The sequence below is a fragment of the Benincasa hispida genome, chromosome 1, assembly GCF_009727055.1.
Source record: "Benincasa hispida cultivar B227 chromosome 1, ASM972705v1, whole genome shotgun sequence".
Lineage (NCBI taxonomy): Eukaryota > Viridiplantae > Streptophyta > Magnoliopsida > Cucurbitales > Cucurbitaceae > Benincasa > Benincasa hispida.
Window position 1 is genome coordinate 15,863,397 of NC_052349.1, and position 20,770 is coordinate 15,884,166.

Consider the following 20,770-nt stretch of genomic DNA (forward strand, 5'->3'; position numbering starts at 1 on the left):
AAATTATCCTAATGCGGGGAAGTGTCCAACCTATGCTTAAGCGATGAGGTTTTGCTTCGACGGGGAGGAGGCGTCTTCTCAACTTGAGGTGATTCGATCACCCTTTATTCATGAGTGTCAGGTGTAGTAACTACTTTTCTTTTCTTTTGTTGAGAAGGCTCGGGAGGAGATTGGGTTTTCTAATGGGATCGCCGCTTTGCTGGTCGCTTCGACTGATCAACTTCAACTTGTAGTGTTAGTAATATCATGAGGTGGCGCAAAAAGTGATTTGTAAGTACTCCCCTCACTACCAACTCCTCTTCATCTTCAAACAAGCCTTGTGTTGTGCACAACCTCGTAATCAGCGATAAAAAGAATAGTTAATTTATTCAGCGATAATGCGGCCAACATCAATCGAAATAAGTTGCATTATACAGTAAATAACCATCATGCGCTCCCTAGAAATTGAACAGTCATGCATTGTGGGGAGCAACTTTCTTTTGATGAAGTATAGCCACATGTTTTCTTCAGGCGTTAAGCTGTGTGGTGACAAAGTCTTCATCCCCTTGGCAAACGTGATCCATTTGGTCCTTGATTTGGCAAACACTATCAGCACTTCTCTTCGCTCCTCACTGGTTGGCTCTTCTATAATTATGTTTCCTTCAACATCAAGGATATCCTCAAAATTGTACATGGCATTGACTTTTCTAACATCCAATCCAATCATTATATCACCAACATCTGCTTTATACCGGTTTGAATACGGTGCCCCATCATAGAACATGCGAACGATTGTTGGTTTGATTGTTTAGGCTCTTTCACAAAAATCTCTTCACCCTATTGCATCAACAACGTTTGTGATGAAGTCAGGCAGTAGCGTGCTCTCTGGGAAGAATCCAATTTTTAGAAAAATTGGAGGCCTTCCCTTTGGCGCTTTCTCATCCTCCTCGAATATGGACGCTTTACCTTTATCTTCTTTATTCAATGCCACTTTTCTTGGCGCTGCATCTTTCTTTGTGGTTTTTATCCCTTCTTTCTCAGATTGCTTTCTCTTGCCAATTACCTTTTTCTTTTTTTTTCTTCCTTCTTCCTATGGGCACTTCTCTCTTTCCGTCACTTCTTTCCATTTCTTCTCAAATTCAAGTGCGGCACGCTCCGCACTATCCACTGATCTCTCTGGCCTAACTTGCGTCATGGCCCCAGCTTCCTCAATGTCCCCATCGCATGTTTCGTGATGAAACTCTATTGCAGTGATGAGTGACTCAACTTTTTTCCTCAACTTCTGAAAGCTTTCTTTCACTTTCTTCACTTTAGCAGCCAAGCTGGCCACCAACCGCTCTCCAAATGAGGCGGGCAATATTACTAATCCCCCTCATTCCTTCCTTGGTGTTTTTATGTTGGATAGGCTCATCGTTTTCATCTATCAAATCAACGCAATGTGTTGTGATCATCTCCTCAACACCTTGCCTTTGTTTCTTAGCCTTCTTCTTCTGCTCAAATGTAGCAAACATTTTTCTAAGGGGTCCTTCCTTGATGCTAGCAGGACTTGACACATTGGATGGCAGCACCTCGGAGCCACTTATCGCATGGCTAGACCCTTGCAATGAGACTTCTGATCCAACCCCTACCTTGCTGGGCTGATTGACAACACCTTCATCTTTAAGTGATTCAAGCGACTTCAAATTTCTCAAGATGTCTCCGTATACTTTTCTCTCGTCTCTATGTCTTGCTTCGCTAATGTTGGAGGCTGGTGGTTGAACGCGCTCTTGCAGCAATGAATATTGCGATAACATGGGCTTTGGGAGATTTGTGGAGGCATATATAAGGAGGGTATGTTTGAATAATGGATGAGCCACCATGTTTGGTGGCGGTGCATAGACCGATGCAGGAATGATAGGGAAGGACATCAGGTGGATGCTCGTTGATGGCACCACTACTTCATAGGAAGAAGATGAAGTTGCCACGAGAGTAGATGAGGTAGGGTTTTGGTGAGCCATTTAGAAAATAGGTAGAGAATGGTGTCGAAATGGAAGCTTGATGATGGAGAGAGAAGAGAAGGTGAAGTTGACAATCGTCGGACAAAGGTTGGCTAGAAATCGTAAGGGTTGGGCTCTTTGAAAACGTAAGAAGAAATGAGGGGGAAAGTAGAGTTTAAATAGGCACGAGAGGGAAGAGGAAATGATTGGGTGCCTGTTTGGAGAATTGATGCCATCGTGATGCACACGCATCAAATGAAAGTTTGATGTGAAATAGTGTCAGGTAGTGCCCGTGATGACGTCTTTTCAGTGATCCCAATGGTCAAATTTTTATGTTTAAAGTTCCTTCTCTTGCAATGAGTTTAGTTGGGATGCGTTGAGTTGAGATTTCAATGCATTCCAAAACTCATTGCGACACTAAACATTTTTTTTTTAAAGACCCTATTCGCAACTAATCCCAACCAAATCCAATCTCATAAAGCAAAGAAATTAATAAGAAGAAAGAAAAGAAATAAAAGAAAGCATAAAATGATTAAAAAAAAGATATGATGCGTCCCTGAAAAGATGACACTATTTTATCACAATAACTTTTCAATCAGCATCATTCTGGTTTTCCAAGTCAAGGCATTTTCTCGATCAATATCACCTCCATAATATAGCTTAATCCTTTGGCCATTAACCTTAAATGCATTTGACTCATCCTCATGTATTAGTTCTACCGCTCCACGAGGGTAGATTTTCTTAATAACAAAGGGTCCTAATCAACGCGATTTTAATTTTCCTCGAAACAAACGAAGACTTGAGTTAAATAACAGAACTTTTTGGCTAATATCAAAACTTTTCTTACTAATGCATTGGTCATGCCAATGCTTCATACGCTCTTTGTAAAATTTAACGTTCTATATGCCTGTAGTTTCCACTCATTCAGCTCATACATCTGCAACTTTCCTGCTTCTCCTAATGCTTCAATATTAAAGTTGAGCTTCTTGGTGGCTTAGAATGCCTTGTGTTCAAGTTCCAAAGGCAAGTATCAAGCTTTACCGCACATATGAGGGCATTCCAATAGGCGTCTTATACGCCATTCGGTAGGCCCATAACGCATCATCCAACTTTTGTGCCCAATCCTTCTGCGTCAAATTAACAACCTTTTCAAGTGTTAACTTGATCTCCCTGTTGGACACCCCAGTTTGCCCATTTGTTTGAGGATGGTAAGCTATCACAATTTTGTGATGGACATTGTAGTTAATTAGAAGCTTGTTGAAAATGCGATTGATGAAATGAGTGTCCTTGTCGCTGAATTAATTCGTGGTCAACACTTAATTAATTCGTGGTCAACTGGTCGAGTCTAACTTTTTTCGTATTTAAGGAAGACGTAATTTATCCTTTTTATTTATCTTTTCATGTTCCATCTTTCTTAAAGAAAAATCTTTATTATTTTTTCACAATCCATTTTCATTAACAAGAGAACGTATTTTATTTATTCATTGAAAAGTTCTGTCTTTTAAAAACAACAATCATGGGTATATAATTTTGGATTTTATATAAATAATGTGATTTAAATAACTACTTACAAAAATAGAGTTAAAAAGAAACTATTCCAAAAAAAAAAGAGTTGCTAAATCATGGATGTGATACACGAGTTTGATTAATCGTGCACACACCACGATCTGCACACATATTCTTACATGGTTTTGAAAGATTTTTTTTTTTGATTTGGTAATTTGAAAAAAAATATATTTTTTACGTTTGATTTGTTAAGAATATAATATTTTCTAATGTTTAATAAAAATATCACAATAATGATCTAGTAAATTTTCCATTAAAAATGGAAGGAAGTTTTTAACTAAATATGGATTTAGCCCATAACAAAGGTCTAATTTAATTACCATGAATTTAATCGATTAGAAAGGGAAAAAAATCAATTTTCCATAATTTAGTCAATAACGGTCGATATTTGAAAATTTTCTACGAATGCGATTCTTAAAAAAAAAAAAAAAAAAAAAAAAAAATCACAAAGGGAGTTGAAAATCGCTCGCCATATTTTCTATAAATATTTTTCATGGGCTACGAAAATCTCACACACACACACACAAACAATTCCATATAAAAAAAAATCTATTAACTAAGGAAACTTAATACCTAGTACACGATTTAGGACCAAATTTTCTCTTTACTAGTGACACATGGATGTTGATTTGGAGGATGGAAACTCGTGTACCATGTACGAGTTTTAACTACCTATTTTTGTCAATAGTTTGTGTTTCTACCTTTGATTTTTTTTTTATATCTACATTATTTTTAAAAATAATTTCTGAAGTACCAAATTTGAGAGAGTATAATTTTTTTAACCTAAAAAATAGATATCAAATTTTCATAAATAATAGGAAAAAAGGGTCAAATGGCGTTAGTGCGTCGTCCCATCATTGGCGTCGGACGACAGGGAATATAACAAGTTCCCACAAGTTCAATCTATTAAGAAGACTGAACCGATGCGCCATTGTTGAGTTGGAGTCGACCAATTGACTAAGAAAGTGTCCAATCCTTTAAGGAGACTGAATTCTTTATGTATTCAATCTTTCAAGGAGACTGGACAAACAAAAAATAGTACCATTTTTTGCAAATATTTTTCAGATAATTCGATTTTTGCAAACATGTTTAGAATGAACCCCATCAAATGATATGCACACAGACGTGCGCAGAAGTGAACTCAGCTATAATTGACTATTAAAATATATATTTCTTACTTTAATTTTGTTACATCTACATTCGTTTATATGCATTGAAGTTATATTATGAAGCTTTTGTCAAATTTTATTGCAAAGAGGGTTGATTTAAAATAAACACGAGTACCTCGTGTTCACATGCACAAGTAGAATTATGATAAAGTTGATAGGTAAAATTTATGTTTACTGATTTAATTTTGTTACTTTTCTATCCGTCTCTATATATTTAAAGTTATATTATAATTTTTTTTGTCAATTTTATTACTCGGATGGTAGGCATAGTATAATTTTAGACGGTAGAAAAATGAGTTTTCTATAATTTCGATTTTTTTTTGAAGCAATAATTTTGAAACTTAAGGCAATTACTTTCTTTACCTCATATGAATACATATTCTTTAACTGTTTTACTTCTTACCTACTCAAAGATAAGTTACTTGATTAAAACATTTACTTTAATCAAGTAGGTTTGAATTCCTCGTTGTCATTTAACTATAAGAATAGAATTTACTTTTTTTCTCCCATTTTTACCACAAATAAGAAAAGGTTTTATCTTCCAATTTCCATTTCACAATTTTAATTCGAAGCCAAATGCATTAACCGACAATTTGCGTTCCAATTTGAGGATTGCAACTCTGTTAGTATTGAAATCAATCAAATATTATAGCCAATTCGATTCCACACAGTTTGATTGTTGAATCTTTACTCTTCACTTTGTTTAACTAAAAAAAAAAGGAAGAAAAATATCAATATTATAATAATAAAGGAAAAGGAGAAGAAATGTGGGCTCTCATCTCAGCACACGTGGACAATCACGCACGTCCAATTGGTTTACGTGCATGAATAAGCCCATTTACTTTAGATGGTGGGAGAGAGAGCCGTTGGATGATGCGGACATTTATTTTCACGAGAGCAGAAGCCCATCATTATACGGCCCATTAACATGTCAGGGGAAGATGGGCCTCCGTTGTTGACAAAACGTGGATTTATTCGGGCCCACTAAAATTTTGTGGGGCAGCCTCTAGCGCACATTAGCAGAAGTTTCCTTATTTTTGACCTTTTTACTTTTCCGGCGGGAGCGCACGTTAGCTTTTACGAATCGACAATGAATAGTGCGGTCCAGAGCGGGGGAAGTTTTTGACCGGTTTTGATTAAATGCGAGCCAGAACGAAAACACAGAGACAAAAGAAGAGGGAAATCTGAAAAATAAACATTTACCGTGCGAATTTCCTAAACTACCCTCTAACACCCCCCCCTCTCTCTCTCTTCTCCTCTTTCTCTCCCTTTTCGGCTTTTCCCACTTGATCAAACCCCCCTCAGATTTGGTTCTTTGGATCAGCCTCCTTCCATCTCTCGTTATCCAAGCTACTCTGGTTGTTTATGGAGCTTCCGAAGCGCCTAGATCAGAGTCTCCCAGAGAGGAAAGGCCATAAGCGGAAACTGGAGGAGGAATTTGAAGAAGAACGGGAGATCTCTGTACCTACAGGGGACGCCAAGCAAGCGTTACTCACCGAGGTCAGTGATCAAGTTGAAATTCTCAATTCCACTTTTTCATGGAAGGAAGCCGATCGAGCTGCTGCTAAGCGAGCTACTCATGTTCTTGCCGAGCTTGCTAAGAACGGTATACTCTTTTTTTCCCGAAACGCCCTTTCGATCTCGTTGTGTTTTTACGCTTTTTTCTTCTCTTTCGATCTTTAGAGTTACGAGGGTTTAATCTTGTTTAGGATGATTATACTTCGTTTTCTTTTGAAGTTTTTCGTTAATTGATTGGAATTTTTGCGTTTTCTTGGGGTTGCCAGAAGAAGTAGTAAACGTGATTGTGGAAGGTGGAGCCGTGCCGGCTTTAGTCAAACATCTACAAGCACCGCCTACTGTTGAAGGTGATCGTAGTCTTAAGCCATTTGAGCACGAGGTTGAGAAAGGAAGTGCTTTTGCTCTTGGACTACTGGCTGTAAAGGTCAAATTTAATCTCTTCTGTTTGACCTGCCGTATTTGCATACAAGTTTTCCAGTTATCATTTCGATAGCGTGTATGACTTATTTTTACACCTTTTTTTTTAGTTTAAGAAGATACTGGCCAAAATTTTCTCTACTTGAGTTAGCTGGGAACTATTTCGTTCATTTTGTCTGAGGTTTTTCCACAAGGTGTTGCAAGAGTAAATGAAATCTTTCAATTGGATTGCATGTCTATAGTTGTAGCTCATGCATCACCCCTTTCAGGCTTTTGTTGGACGTTTGCATCTAAATATAAATAAAACATCGCTTAGTAATGCGTGTGCATCAGTTATCAACTTATCCACTTCATCCCACTTCCAATTCTCTATTCATTTCTGCAAATGATTTCTGACCCATTTCTTCCTTTTATCAACAGCCAGAGCACCAGCAACTGATAGTTGACATTGGGGCTCTATCACACCTCGTCGAACTATTGAAGAGACACAAGGATGGTGCTTCTCGAGCTGTAAACAGTGTTATTCGTAGAGCTGCAGATGCCATTACAAATCTTGCCCATGAGAACAGTTTCATCAAAACACGGGTTAGGTATGTTTAGTGGTTTAACTTTTAACTTTTACAATTGTGATTGAAACCTGATCTCAATGAGGATTTAAACATTCAGGATGGAAGGTGGAATTCCTCCACTTGTTGAATTACTTGAATTTACTGACACAAAGGTGCAAAGAGCTGCTGCTGGGGCATTACGAACGTTGGCCTTTAAGAACGATGAGAACAAAAACCAGGTAATTGGCATTTTACTTCAAATTGGATGTTTAACTGTAGGTTTTATATGTAAATCATTCATTATCTTGGTTAACTGGCAGATTGTTGAGTGCAATGCTCTCCCTACACTCATTTTGATGCTTCGTTCTGAGGATGCTGCTATACATTATGAAGCGGTAGGATTTTTCTATGTCACAAGCTTGAATATTTAGCATTTGTTAATGAAGTGACATTTGTTTTGCATTCTATAATATATGGATTTCATGGATTTTAGGTTGGCGTTATTGGAAATCTGGTGCACTCATCCCCGAATATAAAGAGAGAAGTTCTTCTTGCAGGAGCTTTGCAACCTGTTATTGGATTACTCAGGTATTCCAACCTTCAGGGTTCTTGTCGCATCTTTTGTTTGTTACTTCTTCATTACATGTAACTTCAGGAATCTGGTAACTTGTTTTGTATATTACTGCGTCAGCACACTTCTCGTGCCTATCTTCTCAAATTTTCTCTATACCATTGTAGCTCTGTCAATCATAATTAGTTATGCTGTGAAGAAAAAGTTGACCTCCATTAGTCTGAATTAGGTTTTCCCTTTTGTGTTAGTTCTTGCTGTTCTGAGAGCCAAAGGGAGGCAGCATTATTACTTGGACAATTTGCAGCAACTGATTCGGATTGTAAGGTGAATAAAAATTGATGGTTTATTATTTCATGCCAACAAGTTTGAAAGGGAGATTTGAGAATCTATGTCCTTGTTATTTGATTTCTTGGCAAACAGAAGGGTAAACTATTCATTTTCTAAGAGTGCCCTATGTATATAGACCATTATTTCCTTAAATATTTGTTTTATTACAAAGGATGGCTTCACCCTTCAATTTCTGTTGCGCATCCTCCTTTTATTTTTAATTTTCTTACTGAATGAATCAAACATTTGCAGATTCATATTGTACAGAGAGGTGCTGTTCGACCCTTAATTGAGATGCTTCAATCACCTGATGTACAGCTTCGAGAAATGTCAGCTTTTGCATTGGGGAGGTTGGCACAGGTACCGTATTCTATATTCTTTATCTTCCATTTAGAATGGCACCTTGTGTGCTTTCCAAGTTCAGTACTTAAAGTCTTTATTCCTTTTGGTAGAGCAGCCTTCCATTTACCCAATAATAAATTTTATAATTCTTCATAAAGATGTTCTAAAGCACTATTCCTCTCCTTCTGGCTGTCCCATTTTTTATTTTTCCTTATGGAGTGTTCTTAGGATTAAAGGCACCTACCGGAATCTTTGGAAAGATATCTCGAAAGAGCTCCCTGTCTTTGCTCGTTGGGTTTAGTGTGTGGTGGGGGAAGGGAGAGAGATGTACTTTTGGGAAGATCACTGGGTGGGGGAGAGACCTCTCTGTGGGTTATTTCTCCGGTTATATCATCTACCTTCTTTTAAAAACCATTTTGTGACAAATTTTCTTGTTTGGAATGAGAGCTCTTGTACATTTTCCTTCGGGTTTCGTCGGGCTCTTTCCAATGGAGAAACGATGCACGTGGTGGTTCTCCGTTCTCTTCTTGAGAGTCATCCCTTTTGTTGTGGTAGGAGATATGCGAGAGTTTGGAGTCCTGTTCCTGTGAAAGGTTTCTTGTGTAAGTTCTTTTCCGGTGTTTGGTTAACCCTTCTCCTCTTGGCGAGTCTGTCTTTTTGTTGTTGTGGAGGATTAAGGTTCCTAGAAAGGCGAGGTTGTTTACTTGGCAAGTTCTTCATGACCGTCTTAATACGTTGGATAGGCTTGTGAGGAAGATGCCGCTGATGGTTGGGCCTTTTTGTTGTATTCTTTGTCGGAAGTGGAGGAAGACTTGGACCATATTATTTGGCATTATGATTTTGTGAGCTATGTTTGGGATTCTTTTTTTTTTTTTCCAGACATTTGGCATGTTGAGTGCCTGACACAGAGATGTTAGAGATATGATCGAGGAATTTCTCCTCAATCCACCATCTAGGGAGAGAGGCCTGTTTCTTTGGTGTGCTTGTGTTTGTGCTATTACTTGGGTGCTGTGGGGTGAGAGGGATAGTAGGGTGTTTAGAGGGGTTGAAAGGGATACTAGAGAAATTTGGTCTCTTGTTTGGTTTCATATTTTTCATGGGGCTTCGATTTTGAAGTCTTTTTGTAACTATCCTTTAGATTTGATTTTGTATAGTTCGGGTCCCTTCTTGTAGTGGGGGCCCCCTTTGGTGGGCTTGGTTTTTGGATGTCTGTGTATTAAGTTGTTTAAAAAAAAAAAAAGGATTAAATGACAAGGTCTTGTGAATTTCTTGGCTGAAACTGATAAAAAAATTATCTTATCAGGAAACTCATAATCAAGCTGGTATTGCACATAATGGTGGTCTAATGCCATTACTGAAGCTTCTGGATTCAAAAAATGGTTCTTTGCAACACAATGCAGCGTTTGCTCTTTATGGGCTTGCAGATAATGAGGTATGTTACCTTTGATAGTGATATAAACTTAACGATGAATTGTTGCGTCTCAATCCTACTGCCTTACCAAACAATTGTGATCATTAAATAATTTGATATGAACTGTAATTGTTGATTCCTTCTGCAGGATAATGTATCTGATTTTATTAGGGTCGGAGGAGTTCAGAAGCTTCAAGATGGAGAATTTATAGTGCAAGTAACTTAACCTTCCTTATCTATCTAGTTGTAACTGTTAAATACCCCCCCTCTTTGTGTGCATTATTGGAGGCTATCCACATTCCACAGTTTCTTATTCAGTAGTTGTGCTTCCTCACTGTCTTGCTCTGTCACGACTTAAATAAATTGGCAAATTTGTTTCAGGCAACAAAAGATTGTGTAGCAAAGACACTCAAGAGATTAGAGGAGAAGATACATGGAAGGGTAAGCTATAACTTTTACCGATTTTGTTTTGGGACTTTGACGTTCCTGATGTTCTAGTCTGTTGACTTGTCAATATGGACACTTTCCAAATTTTAATAACATTCTTTTCCTTGCTTAGGTTTTAAATCACTTATTACATCTAATGCGTGTAGCTGAGAAAGCTGTGCAAAGACGAGTCTCTCTTGCTCTTGCTCATCTTTGTTCACCCGATGATCAGAGGACCATATTTATCGACAATAATGGCATGTCATATTCTTAGAATTTCATTGTGGTTTTTTCTCCCTTGAGGGTGCAGTTCTGGATCAACTTGTTATTAATGAATGGAGATTTTATTGTAGAATAAATGCATGTGTTTTCCAGGTCTGGAGTTGCTTCTTGGTCTGCTTGGTTCTTCAAGTCTCAAGCAGCAGTTTGATGGTGCTGTTGCGCTGTACAAGCTGGCAAATAAAGCGATGACTCTTTCTCCTGTGGATGCTGCTCCACCATCCCCAACACCACAGGTAGGATGTTCGTAGATTTATTACCCTTCCAACATATGCCTTGAAATATACTTTACACATTCACTTTGAGAATGAAAACCTGACTTTGTGTAAGGGAGAGAGTGGTGGGCAAGCTTGAGAATTCTTGCCCTTGATCCTTTGAGTTTGTGGTTAAAAATATGCGTCCCTCAAATATCTGTTTCAGTTTCTTGGAGTTTGAAGTATTTATTCTCCTCTGATTTTATTACCTGAAAAATTGGGCATAGGATCTATAATTTTGATACTATTCTCTTTAGTACTGTAATTCTGACATATGTCATGCAGGTTTACCTGGGTGAGCAGTATGTGAACAATCCGACACTATCTGATGTGACTTTTCTTGTTGAAGGTCGTTTATTGTTTTTCTTAATGTTTAAAACTACTTATAATCTTTTCCTTTTCCAATGACCTCATCTAAATTTTGGTTTTTCCGTTTGACATTTGCAGGAAGACGCTTCCATGCCCACAGAATTTGCTTGCTTGCTTCGTCGGATGCATTCCGTGCTATGTTTGACGGTGGCTATCGGGTGAGTGTCCAAATGTGTTCAAAACCAATTCTGTCATCCTTGTTTCTAGCTTAATTTGGGACTTAGCCTTTCAACTGCAAGCCGTATTTTTTGTATCACCAGTCATAATGGCTTATGTTGAAATTTCCCCCCATTTGGTGTCGGTGATCATACTTGATACATTTAATATTTATGGTTCTTGAGCACGTTCTTACTTCTATTAATTAAAGTACTTGGAAGTTTGGAACAGTACACTTCAGAATGCCCAATTTCACCGATTGCTTTTAATATGCGTTTCAGGAGAAGGATGCTAAGGATATAGAAATTCCAAATATTAGATGGGAGGTTTTTGAGCTAATGATGAGGTTTGCAAAATTCCAGTTCCAAAAGTTATCAGAATATAAATGCAAAGAGTATTATGTCGATTAACTGAATTTAAGCTGTTCATACAGATTTGTTTACACCGGATCTGTGGATGTTTCATTGGATATTGCTCAAGATCTCCTGAGAGCTGCTGATCAGTATCTCTTGGAGGGACTTAAACGATTGTGCGAATATACCATTGCACAGGTGAGCTAAGAATGACCAAATTTTAATTTTGTTTTCTGATATTTCTCATTCTCATGTTGTGTAATTCAAGCTGTTATACATGTATATGATATATATATGTTAATCTTAAACTTTGCCAGGATATATCATTGGAAAATGTTTCAAGCATGTATGAACTCTCAGAGGCCTTTAATGCCATATCTTTGAGACACACGTGCATCCTCTATATCTTGGAACAATTTGAAAAACTCAGTGTAATGCCAGGGTATGTTCCTCCTTCGAACCTTATCCTCATCTCTCACCCTTCCTCTGCTTGAATTTTAACCTGAAGTTCTTCTGCAGTCAACGAAACTTTTACGAACTTGTTCAAGTGCTAGTTCACAAATTATCAAACAATTAACTTAAAACTCCATCTAAGTTCCTTAATTTTTGCAACCAACATATAGCCTGGCCTGGACACTCATGGATATCAAAGAAAAAAAAAAAAACTTAGGATTTAAACTCTTAGATTTAGATCCTTCAGTGCTTGCTTTGAATGGAGAGTATCAGTATCACTATCAGAAGCCCTTAGAGATGTACAGTGCACAGCTAAAGAAGCATTAATGGAAAAACATGGTTTCTGCTTGCATTTTCTAAGCCATTCTTCATGGCCAATATTTGCAGGCATTCTCTTCTAATTCAGCGCATACTTCCTGAGATCCGCAATTATTTTGCTAAAGCCCTGACCAAGGTTAATCTCCAGAGCTCACGGCTGTAGATGGCTGCACTGTGTCGTTATTCATCATCGCTAACCAAAAAACACGATGTACAGATAGTGGTAGATCTGGTTGCTGCTGCCGAGCTAGATTGAGGTTCGAATTAGCTGATTTGTTTTATGGCTCATGATCCTTTGATTTTTTTTCCTCCCTAATGGTAAGGGTTTTGATCTTTTTGTATAAAGTCGTAAGAAATACCATTGCTAGATAGAATGACCTTAGTCCTTACAAGAATCTTATCCTTGAAATGCATTGCATTTATTTTATGAATTGATGTATCTTCGCAAATGACCAAGCTCTGGTGAAGAGGCATTCAGTTGGAGAACACTGTAAATTTGACACCAGTAATATCAATTTCAGGGGTTTAAGAGTTTTTTTTCCTAAGGTTTATTTTTTGAAATAATTTTGAGTTACAAAAACTTTATATATTATACTTCTATAAATTGGATATTTGTTATAATACTTAAAAATAGATGAGGGTGTTAGAATTAGATTTGTTATAGTGTTGTGTAATTTTTTTCAACAAACTTGATTGCTATTGGGTCATTAAGATCAGAATTCTTGATTATGGTCTAGGGAAATTAGCCAAAATATTATGGTACAAGTTATTTAGACGTTTAATAGAGTCGACAATATAGATATTACTGCTTACACTTGAGAAAAATGATAAATGGTTTTTTTTCTAATAAAAAAATTAAATCTTTAAATTCTGATTCACCCATTTTTCAGTTAATGCGACTTTTGGAAGGAGGTTTTGTTACAGAAGGCCCATTTTTAGGAATCCAAATGAAATTTAGCCCAAGATTTAAATTTGTCTGAACAATGGTATTTTGTTTAGGTCAGTTGTGTGTGAAAGTACTATCTTGTCTCTAGATTGTTCTGGGAGGGTTTGATGTTCAAACAAATTATCGTTCCTCCCTCTTGCTTCTCACTCCTTCCTTTTGTTTCTTATCAAACATAATTATAAATTTGTTTTTCGATTTTTTTCTTTTGTCAAGATTTTTCCTCTCGCTTCTCACTCATTTTTCTTGTTCCTTTAATTTTTTTTTTGATTTTTTCTTTATTCAGATTCTTCCTCTTGTTTCTTACTTCGACCTCTTGCTTCTCGCTCCTTCCTCTTGTTCCTCATAAGACAACTGCATTTTTTTTTTAAAAAAAATTAAGAACAAAGAAGGAAGAGAGAAGTAGAATAAGCAGCAGAAGAATTTTGGTCTGAGTTTTGAAATGGTTAGAATCATGACATGAAAATTATATTTAGAAGTAAAAAATCAAACATTAAATTGATTTAAGAATAATTTTGAAAATCACTTTAATAAATGGAGAACTCAATAGGTAAAAGTTGAAAAGCAGGGTGTATGGAAGAATTGGATCTTGTTTTGAAGAGACAAACTTGAATTTTGTTATGTGTGGAGAGAATTTAGAGATGTTGGAAATGATGGTAGAGATTGAGTTTGTTTGAGATAAGATAAAAATCTGTTAAGAGCACCCACATGCACATGCTCCTCTGCCAACATTTTTACTTTAAATTATGTAAATAGATAAAAAGGTGAGCATATTACATTTTCATCTCACCCACGTGATTCCTACATTCATTTCTTGATTTTCATCATAATTCATATCATCCCTGGGAGCATCATGGGTCCAATTACATATGATTGTCTTTTCCCCTATATGTGTGCCTCTATTCCAACTGTAACTATAATAATGGTAAGTTCAATGGTCTAATTTTATATCTTACTATATTTCATGGGTGGTTTTTGTAATTTGTCCAAAACGTTACTTAAGCTTAGGAAAACATGTTTGTCTAATAAAATATCTTTCCTCATCTTATGTTAGTGACATGGACTAAAATAAAAGCACCATTTAAAATTCAAATACATACTTTAAAGGACAATAATGACTAATTCGATATGGATTTTTTTTTTTGACAGCTAAATGGATACCGAGATTTAATGTTTTTAGTACAATGCCAATCAATGATTTATTTAAAATATTACAAGTAAAGTGACACCTTTGCTTAGGGCCGTTTGAATACTATATATATATATATATATTGTGTTTTTTTAATTAAATTTATAAACATCATTTGCACCTACTCATTTTTCTGTTTTGTTATTTCCTCTCTAATAATGTTTTTAATTTTTTTTTTTTTTTAAATCTCATTCAGTAACTATTGGAATTTTGGTTTTCATATTTGAAAATTGTACTAATTTTCTAATAATTTCTTACTCGTGATTTTCACATATTTTAGGTACATATTTGAACTAGCCAAATTTTAGAAACAAAAACAAAATTTAAAAAACTTTTTTTTAGTTCTCAAAATTTGGTTATGGTTTTGTAAACACTCTTAAACGGTAGATAAAAAAAAAAGGTGAAAACGAATAGATGAAAAAAGATGTTTATAGACTTAATTTTTTTTATTTAAAAAAAGCCAAATAATTACCTAATTTGAAAATAGTTTTTATTTTGAGAATTTAACTAAAAACTTAAAACAAATAAGAAATTTATAATAAAAAATAAAGAAAACAAGAATAAATTTAGAAATAAAAAATTATAAACCAAAGGAATATCAAACTAGACTTAAAAATTATTATTCTTTTCTCCAATAATAATGAGAAGTATACGCTAGATGATTAAAAAATAGCTGAAAGCTTTTTCTTCTGTTTTCTCTTAATCTCAAATAAATAAATAAATAAAGTTTGGGGAAAATGGGGAGCTGGGGAAGGGGACAGCCTGAAAGTTCAAATTTGCCAAACTCCTCTGTTTGGCTTCCGCCAGTTGGACGCAATACAAAGGCCGTCATCGAAACCCGAACCATTTCCCAGACTTCGCATTTCGCCCCTCTAAATACTGTTTAATAATCCAAATTCCCTTCTTTTCCGTTTTCCCTCTCTTTCAGTTTCTATTTCCCTTCTATCATATTATCATCTCTTCTTCTCTGACGCCTCCACACATCTCCACCAGGTGAAGAACGCTCCTTTTCTCTTCTCTTCTTCTTCCCTTTTCTTTTCATTACTAGGGTTTTCTTCCTTTTTGTTGCTTGTATCCGTTTCTGGGTTTGCTTCTTTTTTCTTCTCAACTTCGTTTTTTAAGTGTATGAAGCTTAGTCTTGTGTTAGATCCATGGTAGATGTCCTTAAATCTCTTTGACATTCTTCTTCTTCTCTGTTTCACTTCAACTGTATTTGACATTTGGCCGCTTCGGGTAGTGTTTTTATTATCATATCTATTTTGCTTGTTGTTTAGGGATAATATAGAGTAATAGTTTGGAAGGGAAGAGTCCCCCACAGAGTTGGATATGGGGTTGGGGAGTGAAGCTTTACTCGTGAATGTCTGTTGTTTGTCCTGATTTGTAATCCAAACTGCTTCTTGCTTCTTGCTTCTTGTTTCTTTGATTTATTGTGAAAAAAAAGGAGTCATCTTGAAATGGTTTGACAACAACCTGTCTTCAGTTTTAACCTTCTAGATCTTTGGTTCTTTATCTTGTATGTTACAAAGTTAAGTTGAATATTTGTTTGTCTCTACTCCGCAAGCTCTTCTTCCAATATGTGTCCTGTTTTGTTTCTACTGTTTGGACTCCAAGAATGATTGGCTGATTGCTTAGTGGAAGTAAAAGAAATGGTAAATAACTCTGCTTCTGCTTTTATAAGGGCGAGTTTTCGGTTCATGACTTGTGTGTTCTAATTTGTCTCCCTTATCTAGTGAATAGGATTTGCTTGAGAACTAGACACTTCTGTCATTTTTTAATGCTTATGTTCCTTATAATACTAAGTTTCTTTTTATTGTACCTGCTGTAGGCGGCTGGATTTAGAGCTCGTTTGATAATGGACTCTGTAACCATGAACTCAGAACGTAGGCCATTTTCTATCAAATTGTGGCCTCCTAGTGAAAATACTCGGAAAATGCTTGTGGAGCGGATGACAAATAACCTAACCAGCAAATCCTTTTTCACCCAAAAATATGGCACTCTTAGTCAGGAAGAGGCTACAGATGAGTCAAAGAAAATTGAAGATATTGCTTTTGAGACAGCTAATCAGAATTATGAAAAGCAGCGGAATGGTGATGGGGGTGCTGCTGTGCAACTCTATGCCAAGGAATGCAGCAGGCTTCTTCTTGAGGTTCTTAAGAGAGGTCCTAAAGTTGAGGCAGACAAGGAGGCTGAATCTGATATCACTAGTGCTCGTGAAATCTGGTTTGACATCTCAAAAGGTCGACGAGCCTTTATCGAGGCAGAGGAAGCTGAAGAACTTCTAAAGCCTTTGAAAGAGCCAGGGAATTCTTATACCAAGATATGTTTCAGCAACAGAAGCTTTGGTTTAGGAGCAGCTCGTGTTACTGAGCCCATTCTTGTGTCCCTCAAGGATCAATTAAAAGAAGTGGATCTCTCTGATTTTATTGCAGGAAGACCAGAGTCAGAAGCTCTAGAGGTCATGAAATTGTTCTCTGATGCTTTGGAAGGCAGCATCTTGAGATCCTTGAACCTCTCAAACAATGCCTTAGGTGAGAAGGGTGTTAGAGCTTTTGGCTCTCTCTTGAAATCACAGTCTTGTTTAGAGGAGCTATATTTGATGAATGATGGAATTTCCAAGGAAGCTGCTCAGGCGGTATCCGAGTTGATTCCTTCAACAGATAAGCTTAGAATCCTACATTTTCATAATAACATGACTGGCGATGAAGGTGCTTTTGCTATCGCCGAAGTTGTAAAGCGTTGTTCTATATTGGAAGATTTTCGTTGCTCCTCTACAAGGATAGACATTGAAGGGGGTGTTGCCTTATCTTTAGCACTTGGGACTTGTACCGCATTGAAGAAACTTGACCTTCGGGACAACATGTTTGGAGTGGAAGGTGGAGTTGCTCTGAGTAAAGCCCTTTCACATCATGCAGAGCTCAAGGAGCTGTATTTGAGTTACCTGAACTTGGAAGATGAAGGTGCAATTGCCATAGCCAATATACTAAAGGACACAGCTCCTGCACTTGAAGTCTTGGAAATGGCTGGAAATGACATTACAGCTGAAGCTGCTTCTGCATTAGCTGCTTGCATAGCTCAAAAGCCCCATCTGACCGGCTTAAGTTTGGCCGAGAATGAACTGAAGGATGAAGGAACTATCCAGATCAGTAAGGCGTTAGAAGGTCTCATCAAAATAAAGGAAGTTGATTTAAATACTAACTTAATTAGGAGAGCTGGTGCTCGGGTTTTAGCTCAAACTGTGGTTCAGAAGCCTGGTTTTCAACTGCTGAACATCAATGGAAATTTCATTTCTGATGAAGGCATTGATGAGTTGAAGGATATTTTCAAGAAATTTCCAAATATGCTTGGGCCCTTGGATGAAAATGATCCCGAAGGGGAAGATGGCAACGACGAGGAATCTGTAGCAGATGACGACGACGAGGATGAATTGGGATCAAAACTAAAGAACCTTGAAGTTAATCATGAGAACTAGAGAGGTTCTTTATTTATGAGCCTCTTTGATTTAGGCTAGTTGCGAGATTTGTCTCTCAGACTTTAGTATTTGAAGAGAGGCATATGTTGTTTTAGTTTTGGATTTTTAGTATATTTCGAGCATTGAAACTAGTTTAACATCGATCGACTAGAACATCGACAAAATTCCTATGGGCATCATGGTAATAGATTGACTGTAGTTGTAGGATTTATTTTGCTTACTAGGAATTTTTGCAATGAACTGGATCTGCATCCTTTGTTGTCAGTGACTCCACCCTTGACCCCCCCTTTTGAGGGAGGAATAGTTGAATGATGAATCTTGCTCTGTACTTGATTGGGAGAGCTTAAAAAGTTTGTTTGTATTGATTGGAGCAACTGAAATCCTTTCATTATAATTTCAGTTCCTACTTAAGGCATGGACTACCTTCTTATTACTACTATAATCTTATAATACAAATTATTCTTAATAAGGGGTTGATGTCCAATTGCTAGTAATTAAAATAATAGATAGTCGTTGTTATAATGGTACAAAAAATTGATTATAAAATTGCACTTGGTTTTGAAAACTTGAATTGGATTTTTTTTTCTTTTTCTTTTTCTTTGGTTATTAAAATTGAGTTTGATGAGATAATCCTTTTGTGAAATCTAAGTTTGAATTATAGAGAATATTTTTAGATTTTGTTCTTTGTTTAAAAAAGATACCACTAAATTTTCAAAAGTTTTAATATTATTTTTAAGTTTTTTTTTTAAAGAAGTTCAAAATTATACTTTTGGTTAGTATGTGAGTAGAAACCGATGTTATTTTGTTTCAAAAACAATAATGAACTTTCAATAGTTGCATTATTATTTTTTAACTTTTCCAAAAAAAGAAAAAGAAAAAAATCCGTATCGTTAGTCCATGGATGAGAAATGTTTATCTACACCTCATCTTGTCTCTTTTCCATTCTCTCTCTCCACTGCTTCGGTTTATGGCCTCATAGTCCCCTATTTTTCGTCTTTTCTTCTCCTCTTCTTCCATACCCTCTCACTTCCCTTCTTCCATTCCCCCATCTAAAAAAAACACTCCATCAATCAAGGTATATAGACTATAAAATGGGAAATGAGAATAGTGGAACCATGAAGAAATCTTAGGAATTAAATGTTTTAATAAGATTTTCCATAGTAGTTGAGTGAAAGTTAACACATTTGGGATTAATATACATAGAGACATGTTGAGAATTTAGCTCATGATTTTGAAGACAACCAGTGGCAGAGAAAAGAAAGAAAACAAGTCCATCACAAAATTTGTAGATTCGAAGATTTTGTTGATTTTTTGCAGTCTAAATTAGTCTATTTGTTGTGGTCAATTCAAAAGGATCCCAAATGATTGAAAATGTTATTCTTTTGTTGGCTCTTTTTATATTTACTAATTCAATGTTTTGCCAAATTTTGGGTAGAGATTTTGGTTTTGAGATTTGTGAAATTTAATACTTCGAATTAAAATTTTGTGTTATTTTTATTGTTGAAAAAATTGGTGTAAGAATTGAACATATGGTGAAAAAAAAAGAGCATTGTAGGAAAAAAAATTAAAAGTATCTATACAAAATAATAATAATAATAATAATAATAATAATAAATTAACTGCTTGAATGTTGAATTTCTTATATTTATGTTTAGTTATACTAAAAATGATGGAGCTCCTCTGTTTAATTAAAATTTTAATATTGAAGAAGGAAAAAAGAGAATATCGAGAGAAGTTTTAGAGATTGATGAACGAAAAAAAAAGAATTAAGAGAATGTTGAAGAAGAGAAAAAAAAAAGATGAAAAATTAGAAGAAGACATTGTTAGGTCATAGATTGAAGTAGAAGAGAAGAGACGACAGTGGGTAGATAAATGGTTTCCATCCAAAAGAATTTATTATTTTGTTATTTTGAAAAGTTAAAGTACTGTTCAAGGATATTTTTGAAATCAGATACCAATGATTTTCATTGATATACCAATGGTTAGGATATTTTTTTCTCCTAAAATTTAAGGTATTAGCGAAAAATTTAAAAGTTCATGAATATTTTTTAAAAAACAAAATGCAATTAGGAGTATATATATAAAATTTAGTCTAAAATGCATGCTTTTATGTTTCTTGTATGAGAAAAATAAATTCATTAAATTTGAATGCTGAATTTAAACTAAATATATATCTGAGTTTGTCATAAAACTTGTACCTTTAATCTCAAAGTTAGAGATTCGATTCTCGAAAAAAAAATATCATTACTTAGGTTGAGTTTCTTCCCATTAATTGAAAAAAAGATCAAAATTGAAATATATATAAAAATTGAGAAAGATCAGAAACCAAATAGGAAAACAGAACATTAGTTTAACCTTTAATTTATAACATAAAAAAAAAAAAAAAAAAAAAAAAAAAAAAGGAAAAGGAAATAAACCATAGCAATGGAAACCCTATGTTTTCATCTCTCTCTTTTTAGTTTTGCCCAACATCCTCGCGTTTGGGAGACCACTGCTGATTGTAGATCTGTACGGACGCCAACAATAAACCATTGGCTGAGATGAAAATGGGGTCCCATTTCAGTTAACCACAGCCCAAAATCGTGGGTATGTTTCCTTCCTACAAATCTTGTCCGTATTCTGAAGGCCTAGAACATCATGACGGTAACGACCCAAAATTTTTGTTATACTTTTAGGATGCTACTACGTTTATGTATAGGCTTGATAATAAATTTTCTTGAGGAAAAAAATTTAAATA

The 20,770-nt window shown here is 35.7% G+C and overlaps 2 protein-coding genes across 2 annotated transcripts; both read left to right on the forward strand.

The window, feature by feature from the left end:
• Positions 1-5,893: 5,893 nt before the first annotated feature.
• On the forward strand, positions 5,894-12,977 carry LOC120092619 (ARM REPEAT PROTEIN INTERACTING WITH ABF2). Its single transcript, XM_039050765.1, has 19 exons — positions 5,894-6,296; positions 6,475-6,632; positions 7,046-7,215; positions 7,292-7,412; positions 7,494-7,568; positions 7,667-7,761; positions 7,993-8,068; positions 8,324-8,431; positions 9,717-9,845; positions 9,973-10,041; positions 10,206-10,265; positions 10,384-10,507; positions 10,626-10,765; positions 11,069-11,132; positions 11,231-11,310; positions 11,590-11,654; positions 11,742-11,859; positions 11,979-12,103; positions 12,502-12,977. Exons 1-19 carry the CDS (start codon positions 6,056-6,058, stop codon positions 12,593-12,595), a joined length of 2,112 nt encoding a protein of 703 aa, XP_038906693.1. The 5' UTR covers positions 5,894-6,055; the 3' UTR covers positions 12,596-12,977.
• A 2,317-nt stretch (positions 12,978-15,294) lies between these two features.
• Positions 15,295-18,407, forward strand: LOC120092563 (RAN GTPase-activating protein 2). The gene is made up of 2 exons (XM_039050688.1): positions 15,295-15,557; positions 16,390-18,407. Exon 2 carries the CDS (start codon positions 16,417-16,419, stop codon positions 18,031-18,033), a length of 1,617 nt encoding a protein of 538 aa, XP_038906616.1. The 5' UTR covers positions 15,295-15,557; positions 16,390-16,416; the 3' UTR covers positions 18,034-18,407.
• The last annotated feature ends 2,363 nt before the right edge of the window (positions 18,408-20,770 follow it).

Excerpts from the sequence above, each read along its gene's own strand:
- LOC120092619 (XM_039050765.1), top strand. The coding sequence starts at position 6,056 with ATGGAGCTTCCGAAGCGCCTAGATCAGAGTCTCCCAGAGAGGAAAGGC. Across the intron at positions 9,846-9,972 it reads ATGGGCTTGCAGATAATGAG|GATAATGTATCTGATTTTAT; the intron begins GTATGTTACCTT and ends TTCCTTCTGCAG. Across the intron at positions 12,104-12,501 it reads AAACTCAGTGTAATGCCAGG|GCATTCTCTTCTAATTCAGC; the intron begins GTATGTTCCTCC and ends CAATATTTGCAG.
- LOC120092563 (XM_039050688.1), top strand. The coding sequence starts at position 16,417 with ATGGACTCTGTAACCATGAACTCAGAACGTAGGCCATTTTCTATCAAA.